The sequence below is a fragment of the Dermochelys coriacea genome, chromosome 8, assembly GCF_009764565.3.
Source record: "Dermochelys coriacea isolate rDerCor1 chromosome 8, rDerCor1.pri.v4, whole genome shotgun sequence".
NCBI lineage: Eukaryota > Metazoa > Chordata > Testudines > Dermochelyidae > Dermochelys > Dermochelys coriacea.
In genome coordinates this window covers 64,051,499-64,072,900 of record NC_050075.1, presented here as the reverse complement: position 1 = coordinate 64,072,900, position 21,402 = coordinate 64,051,499, and the positions used below count along the sequence as shown (strand labels likewise).

General features: G+C 39.1%; 1 protein-coding gene across 3 annotated transcripts in view; it reads left to right on the top strand.

Annotated features, from left to right (window-relative positions):
- The window catches only part of ASPM (assembly factor for spindle microtubules), a 40,562-nt gene that overhangs the window by 8,919 nt on the left and 10,241 nt on the right, over window positions 1–21,402 (top strand). For 2 of the 3 annotated variants that reach the window (XM_038413852.2, XM_043520221.1), the window contains exons 4-18: window positions 730–819; window positions 3,173–3,319; window positions 3,923–4,168; window positions 4,344–4,411; window positions 5,202–5,343; window positions 5,425–5,555; window positions 6,318–6,493; window positions 6,576–6,721; window positions 6,808–6,893; window positions 8,142–8,357; window positions 9,273–9,477; window positions 9,599–9,744; window positions 9,849–9,977; window positions 13,879–14,073; window positions 15,089–19,711. In XM_038413852.2, the coding sequence (XP_038269780.1) occupies window positions 730–819; window positions 3,173–3,319; window positions 3,923–4,168; window positions 4,344–4,411; window positions 5,202–5,343; window positions 5,425–5,555; window positions 6,318–6,493; window positions 6,576–6,721; window positions 6,808–6,893; window positions 8,142–8,357; window positions 9,273–9,477; window positions 9,599–9,744; window positions 9,849–9,977; window positions 13,879–14,073; window positions 15,089–19,711 (6,746 nt within the window). The remainder of the gene's footprint in view (window positions 1–729; window positions 820–3,172; window positions 3,320–3,922; window positions 4,169–4,343; window positions 4,412–5,201; window positions 5,344–5,424; window positions 5,556–6,317; window positions 6,494–6,575; window positions 6,722–6,807; window positions 6,894–8,141; window positions 8,358–9,272; window positions 9,478–9,598; window positions 9,745–9,848; window positions 9,978–13,878; window positions 14,074–15,088; window positions 19,712–21,402) is intronic. The other variant, XM_043520222.1, reaches the window with a different exon arrangement.

Genomic DNA, 21,402 nt, shown 5'->3' with positions numbered 1-21,402 from the left:
AATGTTGTAAGGGGACCCCTAGAACTCTCAGCATTTCAGTACCTCTTTCTGCAGCAAGTGTGATGATACTATAGCAACTTCTCAATTTGTCTGGTAGCAATAAGATAGATGCCAGTGGCTTAGAATTTTGAACTTTGGAAATTAATACCTTGTGCTGGTAATAGACTTTAAAGTGGTAGTCCATTAGGATGTGCATCTTCTGAGAATAATTACAGGTAATATTTTTTTCTCAGTGTGGTGAGAAAGCATGGAATGCAGTAGTGTTTTTTTTTTTTTTTTTTTTAAATGGCAACTTACAATTCCATTTTTTTCTTCCACTCTTTTCATAGTTGCCAAGCAAAGCAATTTATCTGCATTCTTCTAACATTCATTAGCCAGAAGATTTATTTATAATTATGCTTACATAGCATCTAGAGAATTAATGTTTCTCCGTCACAGATGACATTGAAATATTGTGTTTGACTTTTCCAGAAACACACTGAAGGATGGTAATTTTGAAGATAAAAATAAAATCTCTAGTCAACCTATACCACCTAGAGTTAAGGAATTTTCTATAGCGATGATCTTTCTTATCATGTTATACTCCTCCCCATAATTGACAGGGTTGGTAAAGAATGGACTCAAGGCTTTAATCCTTAACTATACCTTGCTTGCTTGTTAGTGGTAGTCTCACCTTCAGTGATAAATAGGTTTTTTTGCTGGCATCTGATATTTTGTTAACATTTTTAGGTTTTTTGTCTAAAACTATCATCAAAACTACTAAGCCCATTGATGGTGTGGCACAGTCTCAGCTGACCTTCATAAAACCATTAAAAACAGGTAAACAGAGGTTTTCAGTATCCATGAAATCAGAATTTTTCTTGAATTGAATGTCATAATTGAACTGGGAAAATTTTTTGGTTAATAGTTTTTGTTAAGTGTAGTTCTCGTTGACCCAAAACTGCTTGCCAATTCATGTAGACTTTGCCAGATAGTTATGACTGAACCAAAAAATCAAAATGTTTTGGTAAGATGAAAATGAAACGGTTTGTTTTGATAATACTGAAACAGTTTTTTGGGGGTGGAGCCATAAAATGGTGGGGAGGAGGTGGTAGTGTGGTGATGCCCTCCTTTATAAATTTTAGCTTAGTGGTTAGGACGCTGTCCTGGGATGCGGGAGACTAAGGTTCAAGTCCACATTCTAGAATAGGTCTCCTGTATATCAGGACATTGTCCTGGCTATGGGGCATTTTGAGGTCGGTCTTTCTCAGTCTCTTGTATTGAGACTCTTTCATGTTGTATAAGATATTAATTGGAGCAGGGACTGGAATTTGACTCTCCCACATCCCAGTGGAGTATTCTAATCACCAGGCTGCAGAGTCATTCTCACTTTCTGGCCCAATTAATATTTAATTAGTAATGCGAAGTGGAACAGCTTCAGCAGGAGAGATTGAGAATACTTCTTAACCTAGAATATTCCCATACTCAGTAGTTGGGGCGCATACCTGGGATAGGGAGACTTGGGTTCAAGTCCTTGCTCCACAGGGAGATAAAGGGGGTGGGGCTGTCTGAATGGTGCTGAAGGTTTTGTCTACACTAACCAGCTCTTAGCAATACAGTTGTGTCGCTGAAAGTCGGGCAGTGTAGCTGCTGTTTGTCAGCACTTTTGCTGACAAAATACTTCCACCCCCAACGAGCGGTGTTCATGTTGTCAACGGGAGAGTACTTCTGCCGACAGCGCGCTGTTCACACTGACACTTGCCATGGCAAAACTTTTGTCTCTCGAGGGGGGTGGGTTAGCACCTCTAAACGACAAAAATCTTGTGGCTCAATTGCCTGCGTAGACCTAGCCTAAATCCCCTTGACAATGTAGCCCCTTATTTCCAGATTTTTTACTTTTAGTATTAAAAAAAAAAAAAAAAAAAAGTTGGATGCCTAAAATGTGGTGTTTTGGGATCAACGAAACATTTAGTTCAACTTGAAACCTTTTTTTTTTTTTTTTTAAACAGATAACCAAAAAATCAATCATTTGTTCACCTCTGCTACTAACTTGTGATTCTGAATACACTCAAGGAGCAGATATGTGGAATCAAATGGTGCTGCATTTATGTAGGCAGAAATGTGACAATAAATCATGCTACAAAGATTTTTCAGTATACTTAAAAGTACTAGGCCACTTAACATTACTGCTAATATTGATAAAGCACTAGATAATAGCATGAACTGTCATACCAATAACTGTCCTTGTCTTCAAAGTGGTAGCCATGTTAGTCTGTATTAGCAAAAACAACGAGGAGTCCTTGTGGCACCTTAGAGACTAACAAATTTATTTGGGCATAAGCTTTTGTGGGCTAAAACCCACTTCATCAGATGCACGGAGTAGAAAATACAGAGTCGGGTATAAATACACAGCACATGAAAAGATGGGAGTTGCCTTACCAAATGGGGGGTCAGTGCTAATGAGCCAATTCAATTAAGGTGGAAGTGGGCTTTTCTCAACAGCTGACAAGACAATGTGAATACCAAGGGAGGTGGGGGGAAAAAATCACTTTTGTAGTGCTAATGAGGCCAGTGTAATAAAGGTAGCCCATGTCAAACAGTTGACAAGAAGGTGTATGAGCATCAGCAAGGGAAAATTAGTTTTTGTAGTGACCCATCCACTCCCAGGCTGTATTTAGGCCTAATTTGATAGTGTCCAGTTGGCAAATTAATTCCAGTTCTGCAGTTTCTCTTTGGAGTCTATTTTTGAAGTTTTTTTTGTTGAAGAATTGCCACTTTTAAGTCTGTTATTGAGTGTCCAGGGAGATTGAAAAGTTCTACTGGTTTTTGAATGTTATAATTCTTGATGTCAAATTTTTATCTAATGTACATGGCAGAGGGGCACTGCTAGCATTGCATCAAATGAAGTGGGTTTTAGCCCACGAAAGCTTATTCCCAAATAAATTTGTTAGTCTCCAAGGTCTCAGAAGGACTCCTTGTTGTTTGTCCTTGTCTTGAAGAACTTATTAGCTGAAGACAACAGCAAGTACAATAAAAGTGGCATGTGGTCTCTAAATACTTTCCTCATAATTCCATTTTTGTGCAAGTCATTCAAGTTAAAGTGAAGAACTGCATATTTGAAGAAAACATAAATAATTTGAATTTGAACGTTATCTATTTAGATAATCTTTCTCTTCCCCCTGCCCCCTTTAAGTCATTCCTAGGCATCCAATGCCTTTTGCTGCTAAAAACATGTTCTATGATGAGCGCTGGAAGGAAAAGCAGCAGCGAGGCTTTACCTGGTGGCTGAATTTCATACTTACACCTGATGACTTTACTGTAAAAACAGAGAGTTCACAAGGTAAAGTAGGTAACTTTGAAACGATGCACTCTTGCTAAATCATGGGAACACTTTAACGTCAATATATAAAGCAAAACTTGCTCCAGGAATTTTTTTAATTAAACTCATATATGATGAATGAAACCACTAGCTAAAAGCTAGTATCAATTAAGCTTTCTTTAATTTATCTGTGTGTATGTGTATCTAACTTTTCAATAAGGGTAATTTTTATATTAAGAGGTGGTTGGTTCCCCTCACCCCCTTCATGAACTTCTGTCCTGAGATTGGAATGAAAGGAAGTTCAATTTGTATCCCTAAAGAGCTACTTCGATGATTGTAGAGCTAACATTTGGGTGTCTGTTTCAGTAGAGGTTGCACTGAAGGAAATTCTGAATGCTATTTTGAAATTTTATAAATTTGTGTTTTTTTTTTTCCATGTTCTTTAACTGAAAGTGTACAGTCTTGAGAATTTTGATTTTTCTCATGATATGTCATCTGTGTATTAGTATGTATTTAAACTAAAAGTAAAATGATAGCAAAAATAGCAAACTCCTATAAAACAGATGCTAATTTACCTTTTATGTCAGATATATAGACCTATTTTTTATTCTTTTTTTCAATTAGTAAATGCAGCTGCACTTATCTTGGGAGCAGAAAATCATCATAAAGCCAGTGTTCCTAGAGCACCAACAAAAGAAGAAATGTCCCTGAGAGCTTATACTGCTCGATGCAGGTTAAATAAACTACGACGTGCAGCTTGCCGTTTGTTTACCTCTGAAACAATGGTTAAAGCTATTAAGAGATTGGAGTTTGAGATTGAAACTAGACGTTTGCTAGTTCGGAAAGACAGGCATCTCTGGAAAGATATTGGTAAGAAGGTACAAAGGTGGTGGTTGTTTAGTATTTTTGGTAAAATAGAATTGAGTCATATTATAAGTGTAGCAAGTAGAGTAGAAAACTCTACCAGATGGTTTTGTAACAATGAAATATGGTTTAAAAGTGTTTGCTGAATTTAACATTTCATCATACTTTACATTCATTGCAGGAGAAAGACAGAAAGTCCTCAACTGGCTTTTATCTTACAACCCTTTGTGGCTACGCATAGGTCTGGAAGTAAGCAATGCTTCTTATGGATACTCTATTTTTGTAAAGCCTATGCCAAGAGTTTCAGAGTAGCAGCCGTGTTAGTCTATATTCACAAAAAGAAAAAGAGTACTTGTGGCACCTTAGAGACTAACAAATTTATTAGAGCATAAGCTTTCGTGAGATACAGCTCACTTCATCGGATGCCAAGAGTGGATCTCAAGTTCAACTATAGCTGGCAGGCAGCTCTGGTTTATTATCAGAACAGAACAATTTCACATTTCCTTTTAATTCATGATTGTCTTGTTACAAAAGAGAATATTTCATTGGGCAATTTAAAAGTGCCTTTCTGTGAGAAATACCCTGGAACTGGGCTGATGCTCCTTTGCTGTTGCTCAAGTAACTTTACCTTTCAGTAGTTAGTAGGTAATTGACCCCTAGTGTGCTACCACTACACTGCAGCCAGCTATGTTGGGACTGGTTAGGGAACTCCTGATGGAATCAGAGGACACTTTCCAGGCACCGAAGAACCAGTAGATGCCATTGATACAAATTTTAACTTTTTAGATGGATGTTGTATTTGGGATACCTGCTGGAATAAAACTAGGATTGAAACTTTGTTTACTGTTTTTCAGATTAATCTGTTTTCAAAGAAATTCGCTAGGTTACTAATGATTTGGGCTAGTGAGAAACTCTTAAATAGTGTATTGCTATTTATTTTGAATATAGCCTACTGAAATTCTAAAGAAATAAATGATACAATTGTGAGCATTTTTTAAATTTTCAAGAGTTTTCTTTATTTTTTGTTTTTTCTCATTAGACTATTTATGGAGAACTGATTGCTTTGGAGAGTAATAGTGATATTATGGGTTTGGCAATATTTATTCTCAGTCGCCTACTTTGGAACCCCGATATAGCAGCTGAATACAGACACCCCACTGTACCTCACCTTTATCGGGATGGTAACTACTTTTTTTTCAAAATAGACTATTTTTAGCATTTAACTTTGCATTAATAAATCTTAATGAACTTAATATTTTTAGGTCATGAAGAAGCTTTGTCTAAATTTACACTGAAAAAATTACTGCTGTTAGTTTGCTTTCTTGATCATGCCAAACAGTCTAGAATCATTGACCACGACCCTTGCCTCTTCTGCAAGGATGCAGAGTTCAAGGTAAAATATGATAGCCATTTCTTTTAAAATGTTGTTTCGATATTTGATTGAACATATGACTTGTATGCATATAATATAAAATTGCTTTTTTTAATGTTAGGACTTTAGTACTATTCACACTCTGCAAATCTTCCAGGAGGTCAAGAGCCTTGTATTGTAGAGCTGCTTTCCTTTTCTTTCTAAGACTAAATACTGCTTTGCCACATCATTTGTTATCTGAAGTTAAATCCTCTTGCATTTTGAAAGTTTATCTGAGGGCTGTCCTACAATACTTTATTCCAGAACGCTAGGCTGCATGTCCAGTCTGTCATGCTAGATGTTTGGTTAGTAAATAGCTTCATTTATGTTGAACTAAAAACCATTTTTACTCTAGTCAGTTGAAGTCATAGAATAAAAATCATATGTAGTCTATAGAACTGTAGACTACAAAACTGTTTAAGGAGTTAAATGCATGAATAAATAAAAGAAAAATTGTTCATGAACTTCTCAGGATGCAGAGCAGGTATGATTAATGTTACGGCAGTTTGATATTTTTTGTTGTGCACTAGGGAAGTTATGAAAGCTGTCATTAGGAAACCAGTTAGCTATCTGTGTCAGCGTTAGAATATTGTGGACACAATTTAAATGCCATGAAGAGATATTTATGTACTTGAATTTTTGTATCTTATGCATGGTACTAAACTACAAATAACAAAGCTAAAGGCATTTGGGGGAAGGGATCAAAATGGTCACTTGGTCTAAGTTTATTTTATTTCCCCTTAGAATAGTAAAGATGTTCTACTGGCATTTTCACGAGACTTCCTGAGTGGTGAAGGTGACCTTTCCCGTCATCTTGGCTTCTTGGGATTACCTGTTAGTCATGTTCAGACGCCACTTGATGAATTTGACTTTGCTGTTACAAATCTAGCTGTAGACCTGCAGTGTGGCATTCGTCTTGTGTAAGTTGATACAGAATGGTTTTATGACTATCTATATTTGTCTAATCTTTCTGTAAGATGAACTAAGACACTTTATTGTTAGGAGAACAATGGAACTTCTCACAAGAAACTGGAGTCTCTCAAAGAAGCTAAGAGTTCCTGCAATAAGTCGTCTCCAGAAGATGTATAATGTTGATATTGCCCTTCATGTTCTTAAAGAGCGGGGAATTCAATTGAAAGATGAATGTGGTAAGAACTGAAAAGTAGCGCTAGAATAACTATGCATTTGAAGAACAGGAATACATATTTTAATCGCTGTTGTGTTTGATTTATAGGTGCTTCAATCGAGTCTAGGGATATTGTGGACAGGCACAGAGAGCGAACTTTAGCACTGCTGTGGAAAATTGTCTTTGCTTTTCAGGTATTGCATAAAGTTGTGTGTAGTTGTAAAGAATTTTAAGAAATGTTACGAACAAAGAGGAGATAATGCATGGCTTGCAACAAAGAATTTGTAGTCTCTGAAATCGTCAAGTCTGGATTGACCTGGCTGGGTGACCCATGAGAATGATCTTTTGTGGATTCTCATGGTTAGACCTCATCGTGTCATGTATGTTCAAAGTGCTTTACAACTGTTAGCTTCATTGATGAGCTAGACTCTAAAATGTAATACAATTCAAAACTCCTTTTAATTAGGTTCTGTATACTTGTTCATAGAATTTCTTTTGTACTCGTGCCAGATACTATAACAAAGGTTAAGTATGTGATAACAAGGGTCAGGTAATTTTGGCAACAGGAATTAACTTCTTGCTGAGGAATTCTCTTAGCGCTACTAAAAATAGCTCAAATAGATGGCTGTATTTAATACCACTTCCAAACACTTGAAGAATGAAATAATCACCTTTGGATTTAGTATGGAGGCTAATTAGTGTACTTGTAATTGAGTCAAGGAGTATGTACAGCCCTAAATGGAAGAAGGAAGCAGAGAGTAGGAGAAGTTTGGCTTAATGGCAAGGTTTAAGAGGTTACTTGAGCCAAATAAATAAACTTCAAAAATCTATATCCAGCTTAAGTGAATCCAATAGGAAGGAAGGAAATCCATTAGGAGGGAATTTGAAAAGCAAATAGTCAGAGACTTTTTTTTATTATATGTAATACCTGATGCAAGAATCCTAAAGAGAATACTGCTGCAGAATTATCAGGAAGCTAAAGGAGCAATTGAATGCTGAAGAATATTGCAGAGAAAATGAATTTATTCATTTGCATCAGTCAACAAAAAGATGTTGGGGGAGATCTAGAGTCTCTTTAGTTAGTTATATGGATGACCGCTTCCACAACTGCATTAGGTAGGATTAAAAAAAAAAATACATGTTTTCACGGTATAAACCAACCATTGATCCAGGTAGGAAGAAAATTTCCCTTTAAGTTTATTTTAAAAGCATCTGGTACTGGCCACTATCATCTAGGATGCTGGATTGGAGTAACAACTAGTTTGATCCATTATGGAAACTGTTATATTACTAAATAGTGGGAGCGGTCGATCCCTGGCATGCTTTCTCCTAAAGATGCTTTCTCCCAAACCATCCCCTCTCTGTTTAACCACATCAAGTTTACAAGATCACTGTAACGTTTTTATGTATCGGAAAAATTGATTTGTTTTTTTCCATTAAAGGTGGATGTTTCCCTTAATATGAAGCAGTTAGAAGAAGAAATTTCTTTTTTAAAGAATACACATAATATTAAGACACAAATGGCTACTCTAGTGTCCTGCTCATATCAAAGTAAAGTGAGAAAAAACAGCAGTACTTACTCATCTGAAGGTTACAGCGAAAATGTGAAGCTGCTGATGGATTGGGTCAATGCTGTTTGTGGGTTTTACAATATTAAGGTAAGTAGTCCTGTTTTTTTGTGTATATATTTCCAGATTTTGTACATCTGCAAATGCATTGTCTTGTAATGGGAAATACTAAATGTGTCATTCAACACTAAATGTGTTCTATCAAATATATATATTAATAGTGATCTGTCATAAGTATTGTAATGGATGAAGTTCTATCAGTCTTATTTGGACTATCCCATTGGTGGGGCATCAGATATCTAGGATGTGTTTCATGGGCCCACTTGCATTTCTATCATATATTTAATACGTTCTCCTGGTAGAGAATTCCCACAGTGAATGTCTGTACTACCTGCCTAGCTACATACCAGTCGAGTGAAATCCTCCCTCTATTAGTGAGGAAGCATAATAAACCCTTTGAAAGACTTCCTAGAAGGATCCCATTGGTGACTGATTCTCGTCTGCGGGAAAGGAGATGGTTTTTAATGAGCCTCTTGGTCCAAAGTAGTTCCTCCACTGTATAAGTTTTTCATAACCTTCAAGAACTTCAGGCACTAAGATTAATATTAAAGATAGTCCTGTGAGTATTTGTCTCTCCCCAAGAAGTCATATCATTTTTACAAGAGGTAGGGCGTTTCTTACGGACAGGGAGTAGGAGTGAAACCCTGTTCAAGGAGACTTACAGCTCATCAGAATGGCTGGCACACTTTAGGACAGCAAAATCTAACTTAATTATTTTAAGCTTAGGAGTCTTCAAATTCATTTCCCAGGCGCGCATATATATATATATATATATATATATATATATATATATATATATATATATATATATTAAAAGAAATGTGCATAGCCACATTCCTATCCAGTTACAGATATATTATAACAAATGAGATCTATTTTAAACTTGTACTAATTCATGAGTGTGAAAAATTTCAATGTTGTGCTTTTTTTTTTTTGTTAAACCAGGTGGAAAACTTCACAGTATCTTTCTCAGATGGCAGAGTATTGTGCTATTTGATTCACCACTATCATCCATGTTATGTGCCTTTGGAAGCTGTATCCCAACGTACCACTCAAACAGTAGAATGTACAAAAACTGGTACAGTAGCACTAAATTCTTCCTCTGAATCTGATACGTCTCTAAATATGTTGGATGGAACATTTGACCAAAGTGAGTCATTCTTTTATATAAGGTTTTGAAGCAGATTGTGGGGTGTTTTTTAAAAAAATAAATAAATAAACCCCTTAATCTGACTGACAAACATGATTATATTTTTCCTTCTGTTATAAAGCTATAACTACCTCAGTTGTCTATAAGGAACTTCTGGACAATGAAAAGAGAAATTTCCAGTTGATTAATACTGCAGTGTCTGACCTGGGTGGAATACCATCTATGATTCATCATTCAGATATGTCAAATACAATTCCTGATGAGAAGGTGAGAGATGTGTTTTTATTTTATTTTATTTTATATAATTTCATATAAACTGGACAGTCCTAACTTACCGTGGTGTGTGGTTTTTTTTTTGTATATTTCTTTAGGTTGTTATTACCTATCTGTCGTTTCTGTGTTCACGGCTTCTAGATCTTCGAAAAGAGACTCGAGCTGCTCGGCTAATTCAGTCAGTTTGGAGGAAATACAGACTGAAAGCAGAGCTAAAACTTCATCAGGTATTTTTATCAAGGACTTTATTCTTTTGTGAAGTAGTACAGTAAAAGCTGTCTTGTCCGGCCCTGTACCAACCAGAAAGCTCTCTAAACTGGCATTTCTAATATTCATAGAAAGTCCAGTTTATAGTCTGGTTGGCGTGGGGCCAGCAGGCTCCCTGCATGGCTCCGTGTGGCTCCCCAGAAGTGGCGACATGTCCCTGCTGCTCCTAGGCCAGGGATGGGCACACTACAGCCCGTGGGCCGGATCTGGCCCCTCAGGGCTTTGGATCTGGCCCACAGGATTGCCCCCTGTGGTGCTGCAGGCCCCGGGCCATTCTAAGAAGCGGCCGGCACCACATCCCTGCGGCCCAGGCTGGGGGGTGGAGGGCTCTGTGCATTGCCTTTGCCTCCAGGCACCGCCCCCGCAGCTCCCATTGGCTGGGAACGGGGAACCATGGCTAATGGGAACTTCGGGGGAGGTACCTGGAGGCCTGGCAAGGACAGTGCGTGGAGCCCTGTGTCCCCTTCTCCACCAGGGGCCACACAGGCACATGGTTCCGGCCACTTCCCGGTGCAGTGTGGGGCCAGGGCATGTAGGCAGGGAGCCTGCCCTGGCCCCAGTGCACACCTCTGCCACCCTGGAGCCTCTTTAGATAAATGGGGCTGGAACCCGAACCCCTCCTGCATCCTGCTCCCCAACTCCCTGCCCTGAACCCCCTGCCTGCACCTCACACTCTTTCTGCACCCCAACCCCCTGCCCTGAACCCCCTCCAGCGGTCTGCAACCCTCCTCTGCCCCAATCCCTTGCCCTGAACCCATTCCTGCACACCACACCGCCTCCCACACCTCAACCCTCTGCCCCAGCCCTGCATACAATTTCCCCTCCCAGATGTGGCCCTCGGCCCAAAAAGTTTGCCCACCCCCTCCTAAGCAGAAGAATGCCCACGCAGGCACTACCCCCCACAGATCCCATTGGCCAGCCAATGGGAGCTGCGAAGGCAGTGCGCGGGGCAGGGGCAGCGCACAGAGCCACCTGCCGCACCTCTGCCTAAGAGCAGCAAGGAAAGGTAGCCACTTGCGGGGAGCTGCCTGAAGTAAGTGCCCTCCAGAACCTGCGCCCTGCAAATGCTCCCCCGCATCCAATGTTTAGTTAGCTGGCATTTTTCACTTACCGGAACACCTCATTTCCCCAACATGCCAGATAAAAAAGCTTTTACTATAATAATCACTCTTGGTTTGTGGTATAGTGGGGGATACAAAATCAACAAAGTTGTGAATGGATAGTCTTCAGAGAGTAGCATTTGTAATTACTTTTTGAGGACTTCATATGTTACTAAGATGGTGACACATTCTTGCTTTAAAGCAAAACACATCTTTTCATTCTCTTCAGAATGAGAAGTAGTCAATGTAAAGACTAGTGCTCTGCAGGGTTACATTTAATATTAATAAGAGTGTTTCAGTCCTTTTCCCAAGTCAAGGCTGAAGTGACTTTACTGAACTTTATGAAGAACTCCACACTTATTTATTTTGCTTCTTTACAATTTAAAATAAGATGGAAAAAAATACCACGTTTGAGCTAGGTCTCTTGCCACTGTGCAATGTATAGGATTTGACACACAACTTGACCAAAGCATTTCAACTGGCATTTTCAACAATGTTGGTGTTCCATTTCTGACCTTCTCCAGGGAATTATGCTAAATTATATGTTCATTCTGAAATATACAAGACTAAAAATTGCAAAACAACTTGTTGCCCACTTCAAACTTTAATTCAGCTACTTAACAGTGAAAGGTAGCTGGGGTACATTCAAGGCTGCAGGATTTCACCATGCTTCATTACCATGTATATAGCATTACATTTTTCTTCTTCGAGTAGTGTCGCTATGGGTGTTCCACTGTAAGTGGGCTTGTGTCCCTAGACTGCTGATTGGAGAACTTTGATAGCACTGTCTGTTAGGCCCACTCATGCACTGTCTCTCCTTGTGCTGCTCTTGCGTGGTGCACCAACAGCATGCCTCTTGAGCCTCGCCCGAGAACCCTCCTAGAACGCCCCCTTGTGCGCAGCATCTAGGGCTTCTTAACTGCCTCAAGAGATCGAGGAACAGGAAGCTGGTACCAAGGAGGAAGTGACACCGAGGTGCATATTCTAGTCTCCAGACAAAGCCATCATGCCTCCCACACCATCTTTGGCAGATGACTTTCATGTTTTCCAGGAGCTGGCAAACACCCTCCAGATACAATTGGAGGAAGTCAAGGGCACCCACCATCAGCTCTTTGACATCCTCCCCTCTTCATCCTCATCAAAAATTGCCCTCTCGATTAATTAGGCCATTTTAGTCCCGGCAAACATCTTGTGGCAAACCCTGGCATCAGTGGTGCCAACTTGCAAGCGAGCAGACACAAAAATACTATGTCTCAGCTCCAGGAATCTGAATTCCTGTTTTCTCACTCCTCACCCAACTCCATTGTGGTGGATGCCGTCAACTCCCGCAGTCAATAACACCAATCAAAGGCTACTCCCTATGATAGGGATTGGAAGCACCTTGATCCTTTGGCAGAGAAGTATACTTCTCAGCCACTTTGCAGTATTGTATCGCCAACTACAAGCCCTCATGGCAAAAAAAACTACATAAATTACTCAAAACTGAATGACTTTATTGAAAAGTTGCCAGAGACACATCACAACTCCCTTTAAGGCCGTTATCCAGGAGGGCCAATTAGTGGCAAAAACATTGCTGCAATCTGCCCTCGATGCAGCCAGCATGGCAGCTAGGTTCATCTCTACAGCTGTGGTAATGCAATGAGCATTATAGCTCCATTTTGTCGGGATTCCCGAAAGAGGGTAGTCCACAGTTGAAGACTTTCCCTTTTGAGGGCACAAAGCTCTTTTCTGGGAAGACTGATGCCTCCCTTCGCGCTCTGAAGGACTCCAGGCCTACCCTTCAGTCACTGATTATCTATACACTGGGACAAAAGAGATGATTTAGTCCCCAACCCCAGCATAAACCACACTCCACCCACCCTCCTCCCCTCTACTTCAGAGTTCTTGTCAATGACTCTGTGGTAGAGAAGAAAATAAGGGAGGTTAGCATGTGCTTGCTGACGTGTGTTGTGGTACAGAACGAGGAGAGACGGTACGTGTGCGGCCCTGGCAGACACTGCTACCAAAGTTCTCTGATTAGCTGCATAGGGATGTAAGCACGCCTACAGTGGAGCACCCATATGGACCCACATCTCGAAGAACCATCATTACTGCAAAAGGTGAGTAACTTCTTCTAAGAGTTCCTTAATATTGAAGTTAAAAGCTAGAACTACTGCTAATATCTAAAGTTAAAAATGTTGAACACCATGAATAAAGAGGGCACATTGTCCCAGGGGAGGAGGTAAGAACATAAGATGTACCATCTATAATGATTTACCAGCTGAAATCCCTAAGATCTATTTCAGGAAAGTTTGCTTCCGGTAACAGGAGGTGAAGAAATAACACACCTTCTCACCTAAGTTGAAGGGGTGGGGGAGGGATTGAAATATGACACTACATATATTTTAACCAACTTTTTGTTATTAGTGGGAAACTCTCCCTTTGACAAATCTCTGAAAATAACTATAATCAACATAGTAGTTTTACTAAGTAGCTTTTATGTATTAAAATTAGGGGGATCCTGTTTTGATGCTGAAAAAGCATATGAAACTTATTTGAAAATGTTTATTTCTCCCTCAAAACACACTGTTACTCAAACTAAGATACAGTGAAATGTGTATTTGAGTAAATTTTTGCAACTGACATTGCTGTGACCTCGTTTTCCTTCGAGAAACCATGGAGGCATAGCTTTGGGTATCTACTGTTTTTTGTTTTTGGTTTAAAAAAAACCAAAACAAACAAACAAAACCCACAACTTTCAATGGAAATTCACTCCTTGCAGGAAAAAGACAAAGCTGCTCGGATTATTCAATCAGCTGTAATAAATTTTCTGTCTCACCGGCGCATCCAGAAAAAAGTTAATGCAGCAATTTTCATTCAGAAACACTGGAGAAGATATTTAGCTGAGAGGAAAACTTTGAAATTAAAAAAGGCAAAATTGGAGGAAACTAAAAGTGAATCAGCTACAGTCATCCAGGTACGATTAAGTTAACTGGGGGCGGGGAGGGCAAAGCTATGAAGCTTTTTAAAAGGAGCTTCTTTACTTTAAAATTGAAGGAAAAGGCACATTCCCATGTCAGAGGTTTTGCTGGTGGCATCACAAAGGCTTAAAGCAGTATATTCTTTGCCTTCAGTAGCTGCAGACTAAACTACCCAGAACTCTAGACTATTCCTTTGAAAGTGCCAAATGGGACATAATGCTGGTATTTGCTATTGTGTTTAATGTTTCCTATTGGTGCACCAAAGGGTTTAAAATAGTGGTTCCTAAATTTCTGATCACATGATGCTGTTCCGCTTCTTTTCCAGCTGCTAAATAGCACTGAGCCTGAAAATTCATTAATTTCTTAATATTCCTTCCTTCTCTATATAAGCAATTGCTGTAGGTGCCACAGGGATGCTTGCTTTTAGTGGGAGGAGAAGTAGTCATCTACTGCCTCATTCTTGATTGTGCTAATACACAAGACATTTTCTCTATTAAGATGTGGTACATACTTATGAGAGCCCCTTATTGTTAATTTTAATTCAGAACTCTTATAAATAAGAATATATAAATAAATACCCAACAGTAACTTGTGGACTTCAACCCAAATGCCACTTAAACTTTTTTTAAGAAAACTCTGGGACTTTGTTAATTCTCAGTTTATTTCTCAACAGTCTGAAAGGGAATCTTAACTGCTTTAATAGGTTCACCCTTTGGCACGGAATTGGTATGTAAAAAGAAATAGCCTTAATGTATTCTGTATTTGTGATCATGAAAAATGTTCTGGATCGTTAGTCTGGGGATAGGGTAGGGATGAATAAATTGGAACCCACAGACCAATAGTCCATAAACTGAGGATTAATGTTGAAAGTGGCAAAGTTGGGGGATTTTTTTGTTTTTCTTTTTCAATAAGAAAAGTAACTAGCTCTTGGGGTGTAACTTCTCGGCTAACTTGAATATTAATATAATCTCAGTTTAATCCATAAATTTATCATTCTGTTTTCTCTTGCAGACTTACTGGAGGAGATTCTGTGCTAGAAAAAGATATCTGCAGCTAAGATACTATGTTATCTTTGTGCAAGCTAGGATAAGAATGATGATTGCTGCTGCTGGGTATAAACGACTTCTTTGGGCAACTGTTACAATTCAGAGACATTTGCGTGCTTCCTTGGTGGCAAAACAAGATCAGCAAAGATATGAAACTTTAAAGTCTTCATCACTTGTCATTCAATCTGCATTTAGAAGATGGAGAAAATACAAAATTGAGCAGAAAATTAAAGCTGCGATGGTGTTGCAAACTGCTTTCCGAAAATGGCAAGCCTCAAAATTAGCTAAGAGAGAGCGAGCTGCTGTTGTAATACAGTCTTGGTATAGAATGCATAAAGATTTGAAGCAGTATTTACATGTTAGAAAAAGTGTTATCCAGATTCAAGCCTGGCTTAGATGTGTTCAGGCTAAACATGTTTTTGAGGAAAAAAGGGCATGCATACTGATGATTCAGAAGTATTACAGAGCTTATCGGTTAGGTAAAATTCAAAGAGAAAACTATTTGCAAAAACGTGCAGCAGTTACAGTCCTCCAAGGTGCTTTTAGAGGCAGGAAAGCTCGTCTGTTATATAGACAAATAAAAGCAGTCTGTGTTGTTCAATCACATTGGAGAATGAGACAAGAGAAGCGAAGATTTTTACTCCTGAAACAGTCTGTTGTTACATTACAGTCGCATGTGAGAAAATATCAACAACTAAAAAGATACAAAGAGACTAAAAATGCTGTTTGCATAATTCAAATTCGATACAGAGCATATGTTGCATCTAAAAATGCTGTCTCTTCTTTCCAGAAAATACGCCTTGCTGCTATTGTGTTACAATCTGCCTATAGAAGAATGCAAGCTAGGAAAGAGGCCCATGTATTGAGATCTGTGGTGAAAATTCAGTCAAGTTACCGTGCTTATGTTGCCCAGAGAAGATTTGAAAATTTAAAAGCTGCTGCAGTGAAGATTCAGGCTTTTATAAAAATGATACAAGCACGTAAACATTATCGTGCTTTAAGGGAAGCAGCACTCTATGTTCAACGAAGATACCGTTCCCAAAAATACATCCTTCAACTTAAAGAAGAATATAGGAAACTGAAGGGAGCTTGTGTCAGCATTCAAGCTGCAGTGCGAGGGCATCTGATCAGAAAACGAGTACAAAGATGGAGAGAGGCTGCAACCTTGCTCCAGGCTTATTACAGAATGAAAAGGGATAGGCAACGCTATTTGAGGGTGTATAGCGCTACTGTTATCATTCAGAATCGTTATTGTGCATACCAAGAGCAAGTCTATCAGAGGCAGAAGTTCTTGAAAGTCAAAAAGGCAGTTGTCTGCTTGCAAGCAGCCTACAGAGGTTATAGAGTACGCAAAATGCTTAAACTTCAGTATACGGCCACTGTTAAAATCCAGACAGCTTTTAGAGCTCATGCTGCAAGAATGAAATATCAAGCAATGATTCAAGCCTCTCTTGTGATTCAGGGGTGGTACAGAGCCTACAAAACTGGTTACAAAGTGAGACTGAGCTTCTTAAAAAGAAGAGCAGCTGTGATTTCTCTTCAAGCAGTTCTTCGTGGTTGGCAAGTACGGAAACAGGTTCAAAGGCAACATGGTGCTGCAGTTACAATACAGACTGCCTTTAGAAAGTTCCAGGCTCAAAGATTCAGGCTTGTAAACAATGCTGTGCTAACTATCCAGCAGCGTTATAGAGCCAGTATTGTAGGTAGAAAACAGCGGCAAGAATATATGGAACTGTATAACTGTATTGTACAGCTCCAGGCAGTTTGGAGAGGAAGAACTGTGAGAAAACAAATTCAAAGGGAGCATCAATTTGCAGTAATCATACAATCCTATTACAGAATGCATGTAAATCAATCAAAGTTGAAAATTTTGAGACAAGCTGTCTTAGTGATTCAGAGACACTACAGAGCTTACTGTATGAAAAAGAAACAACGTACACTTTATCTAAAAACAAAAGCAGCTGTCTTAGTTTTGCAAGCTGCTTTCCGTGGGATGAGAGTGAGGAAACAATTATGGGAATTCAACAAAGCTGCTACTACTATACAAGCAACCTACAAATCCTATGTAGTAAAAAAAAAATATGCAGCACTTAAAGCTATGACTATCATGGTTCAAAGGCGGCATCGTGCAGTTGTTCTAGCTAAGTATCAAAAGCAGGAATATCTGTCTTTAAAGAATGCAGTTATTAAAATTCAGGCTATTTATAGAGGTATAAAAGTAAGACGACAAATTCACTGCATGCATCAGGCGGCTATTTCAATTCAAGCCATGTTTAAGATGCATCGTATAAACATTAGGTATCGTGCAGTGAAACTGGCAGCAACTGTAATTCAAATTAGATATAGAGCATTTTATCAAGGGAGAGTGGAACGTAAAAAATACTTAGAGCTACAGAGATCATCCCTTGTCCTTCAGGCTGTCTATAGAGGCATGAAAGTTCGAAGAAAGGTAAGAATTATGCATCAATCTGCAACAATAATACAGTCATATTATCGAATGCACAGACAACAAAAAGATTTCAAAAAGTTATCCATGGTAACTAAACAGATACAGCAGTGGTATCGTGCTTGCAAAGAACGAAATGTTCAAGTACACAAATACAGGATTATGAAGAGGGCCATACTCTGTATCCAGGCTGCGTTTCGTGGTATGAAAACCAGGAGACATTTGAAAATGATGCATGTAGCTGCAGCCCTTCTTCAAAGAAGAGTTAGGTCCTTTCTTAAAAGGAAAAAATATATTTCTCTTAGGGCAGCTGCTATAATGATTCAGAGAAAATATAGAGCAACAGCATATGCAAAGCAACAGCACCAAGAATATCTTCATGTCCGTAAGGCTGTTGTTACCATACAGTCTGCTTATAGAGGCTTTGTGGTAAGGGAAAAGATGCAACAGATGCACAGGGCTGCTACAGTTATCCAAGCAAGCTTAAGAATGTATAGAATACGTATTTCCTATCAATCTGTCAAATTTGCTTCAATAACTATACAACAACATTACAGAGTTTACAAGGAGGGAAAACGTGTGAGAGAAATGTACTTAAAACAATACAACTCTGTTTTAGTTCTTCAGGCTGCCTATAGAGGAATGAAAACAAGACGGCTCCTAAAGAAAAAACATCATGCTGCAACCATAATACAAACCAATTATCGAATGTACAAGCAAAGTTGTTACTACAAAAAAGTACAGTGGGCAACCCAAGTAATACAGAAAAGACACAGAGCCAGTAAGCTGAGAGGAATTGCAGTACAGCAGTACTCTTCTGTGAAGAAAGCAGCAACTTGCGTTCAGAGAGCTTTTCGAGAGATGAAGGCAAGAAAAAAACATCGAGAAATGTGTCAAGCTGCTGCTGTTCTTCAGAGACGTTTTAAAACATTTAAAGAACGGCAGAGGTATCTTTCCCTTAAAGCTGCTGCTGTTGTCCTTCAGAGAAGATACAGAGCTTTAATTTTGGTAAGATGGCACACTCAGGAATACCTTTCTTTTCGTAGAGCAGTTATTCGCATACAGTCTCTATACAGGGGTATTCAAACAAGAAGAAACATTCAACATATGCATTTGGCTGCCAGCACAATCCAGTCAGCATTTAGAATGCATAAGATTAAAATCTCCTACCAGAGAATGAGAATTGCAGCTCTAGTCATACAGAATTATTACCGATTTTATGTTAAAGGAAAAGTTCAACGGAAGATATATCTGACAATTCAGAAATCTGTGCTTGTCATTCAGACTGCTTATCGAGGCATGAAAGCACGACAAGAACTGAAAATCATGCGCGCATCAGCAACTGTAATACAGTCTCTTTATCGTATGCACAAATGGCATAATCATTATAAACAGTTACGCTGGGCAGTCAGAGTTGTACAGCAAAGGTTTAGAGCTAACAGGGCAAGAGAAGCTGAAGTAAAAAACTATACCAAAATTAAAAAGGCTGCCATTTGCCTTCAGTCTGCTTTTCGTGCTAAAAAATCTAGGCAGTTGGCTACAATCATGCAAGCTGCACAGCGTATTCAGTCAGTCTTACAGATGTACTTAGACAGGAGACGTTTTCTTAAGAAGAAGACCGCAGCAGTAGCAATTCAGTCTGCATTCCGATGCCATAGAATGAAGATTCGCTACAAAGCAATTCGGGATTCAACAGTTGCGATTCAGCGATGGTACAGAGCCTGTCGAATGGCTCGTTTACAGAAAGCTGAGTACTCTGCGCAAAGGCAAGCCATAATAATTATTCAATCTGCCTATCGTGGAACAGTAGTAAGAAAAATGGCAAAGCAAAAACGTGCTGCAAGAAAGATTCAGTCTTTTCTTCACATGGCTGTGCATCGTAGAAAATTTGTTAGACTCAGAGCAGCAACTGTTACGTTGCAGACATACTACTTGATGAATAAAACCAAATTACAGTATATGACCTACAGAAAGGCAGCATTTGTATTACAGCAGCACTACAAATCACATTTAGCTATGAAACACCAAAGAGGAGCTTACTTAAGAACCCGGAAGAGCATTATAATTATACAGACTAGAATCCGGGGATTTATCGAGCAGAGAAAGCTTCAGAAAATTAAACAAAGCACAATAAAAATTCAGGTATGTGAAAATGCAATGTGTTGTGCTGTATACATCCCTGGTTAATACTGTAATATCTGATGACAAACTGTAATATAAATTATTGTGTTTAAAAACAAGACCAGAAGTGTAATACTTGATTCCCAGTATGTGATATGTTTCTGAAGCATGATTGATGTAACTGCTATAACAATCATCAACAGATGAATCAGTTATACTTTGAAAGGTGACTTTAAAAATGGCATTTAGTGACTTCCACATCCAAAATACTCATTTTACAAGTAATAACTTTTCCTAAATTCTAGTCCTACAAACTCAACTTTCAGGCTGTGAAAGTCAAGTTGGTGTATTTCCTGCTTGTGGAGGAAACAAAGATTCTGCAGGTTAAACTATGCCCTCATATTCAGTTGGTTTGTACAGATGTGACTAATGGTAACTTAATAGCTCTACTGATATGAGAAGGAATGGAAGCCAGCTCATTTACTTAAGTGTGGGCTCTGTAGTGATAGAGTAAAAGTAGTCACTTATTTTGGCAAAGTGAGAAGCTATGACAACATATACAGAGCACGGGGTAAGAAGAGGCCATTTTTATATAGTCTCTGTCAGCCCTCTTTAAAACGCTCTCTTTTAGAGTGAATAAATGGCTGATCTTGATCCCTTTTTAAAAACTTGTTAACATTAGATATTTGAGGCCTCTGACGGTTTTTTTTTTTTTTTTTTTTTTTCCCCAAGAGGGGGTGGGAGGCAGCTGAACATCAGAGGGAAGAACGTGTGGTCCGCGAATCTAGAGATGTGAGGAAAAACACTCAGAAACCCAGTCTTCCCTTCCTCCGTGACAGGTCAAAGGGCTGCTGGAAGAAAGTAGAGAGAGCACTGCTCTTGGCTCCACAGACAGCAGTGGGGAACTAACAAGTGGGTTCACAGTAACTGGTCCTCTGAGCTTCCTTCTGGTGTTTCCCATTCTTTTTGGTTGAGTATGTCTCTCACTACTCCCAAAGGCTGTTTGTTTGTGGGAAGAGCTGCAAGTGATTTTTTTCCCTAGTCCACTTAGCTGTCTTGTTTGGGGGACAGGGAGATTGCTCCTTGGACTGCCATAGCTTCCTGGAGTAGGGGGTGCGAAGACATTCCTTACCTTTTTACATTTCCTTCTCCTGCACGCCCCAAAAAGGGGAATAGGAGTTTTAGGGTTTCATATAATGTTCCAGATTTTTTGTTTGGGAGAGGGAGGAAACCCTCCCATTTATTTTTCAGTTGCTGGAGCCCTTGAGAGAGTTTCTGCTGCCTTATCTAACCTTACCTCTTACTAATGTGCAAGTGTACCTAGACAGGTTTCAGAGTAGCAGCCGTGTTAGTCTGTATTCGCAAAAAGAAAAGGAGTACTTTGTGGCACCTTAGAGACTAACAAATTTATTTGAGCGTAAGCTTTCGTGAGCTACAGCTCACTTCGTCGGATGCGTTCAAAGCTTATGCTCAATAAATTTGTTAGTCTCTAAGGTGCCAGAAGTACTCCTTTTCTTTTTGTACCTAGACAGGTGATTGGGCTTCTGCTTTCAAAACAGAGAGTGCATAAGATGGGAGATCCTCAGCATCCCAAATTCCCATAATATAGATGCAGAAATAATTTGATTGGCCACTTACAAAAAGTGAAATTGGTGAGTAGAGCCACAGTTTATGGTAAGAGCAGAAAAAAAGTACAGTACAAACTGAAATAT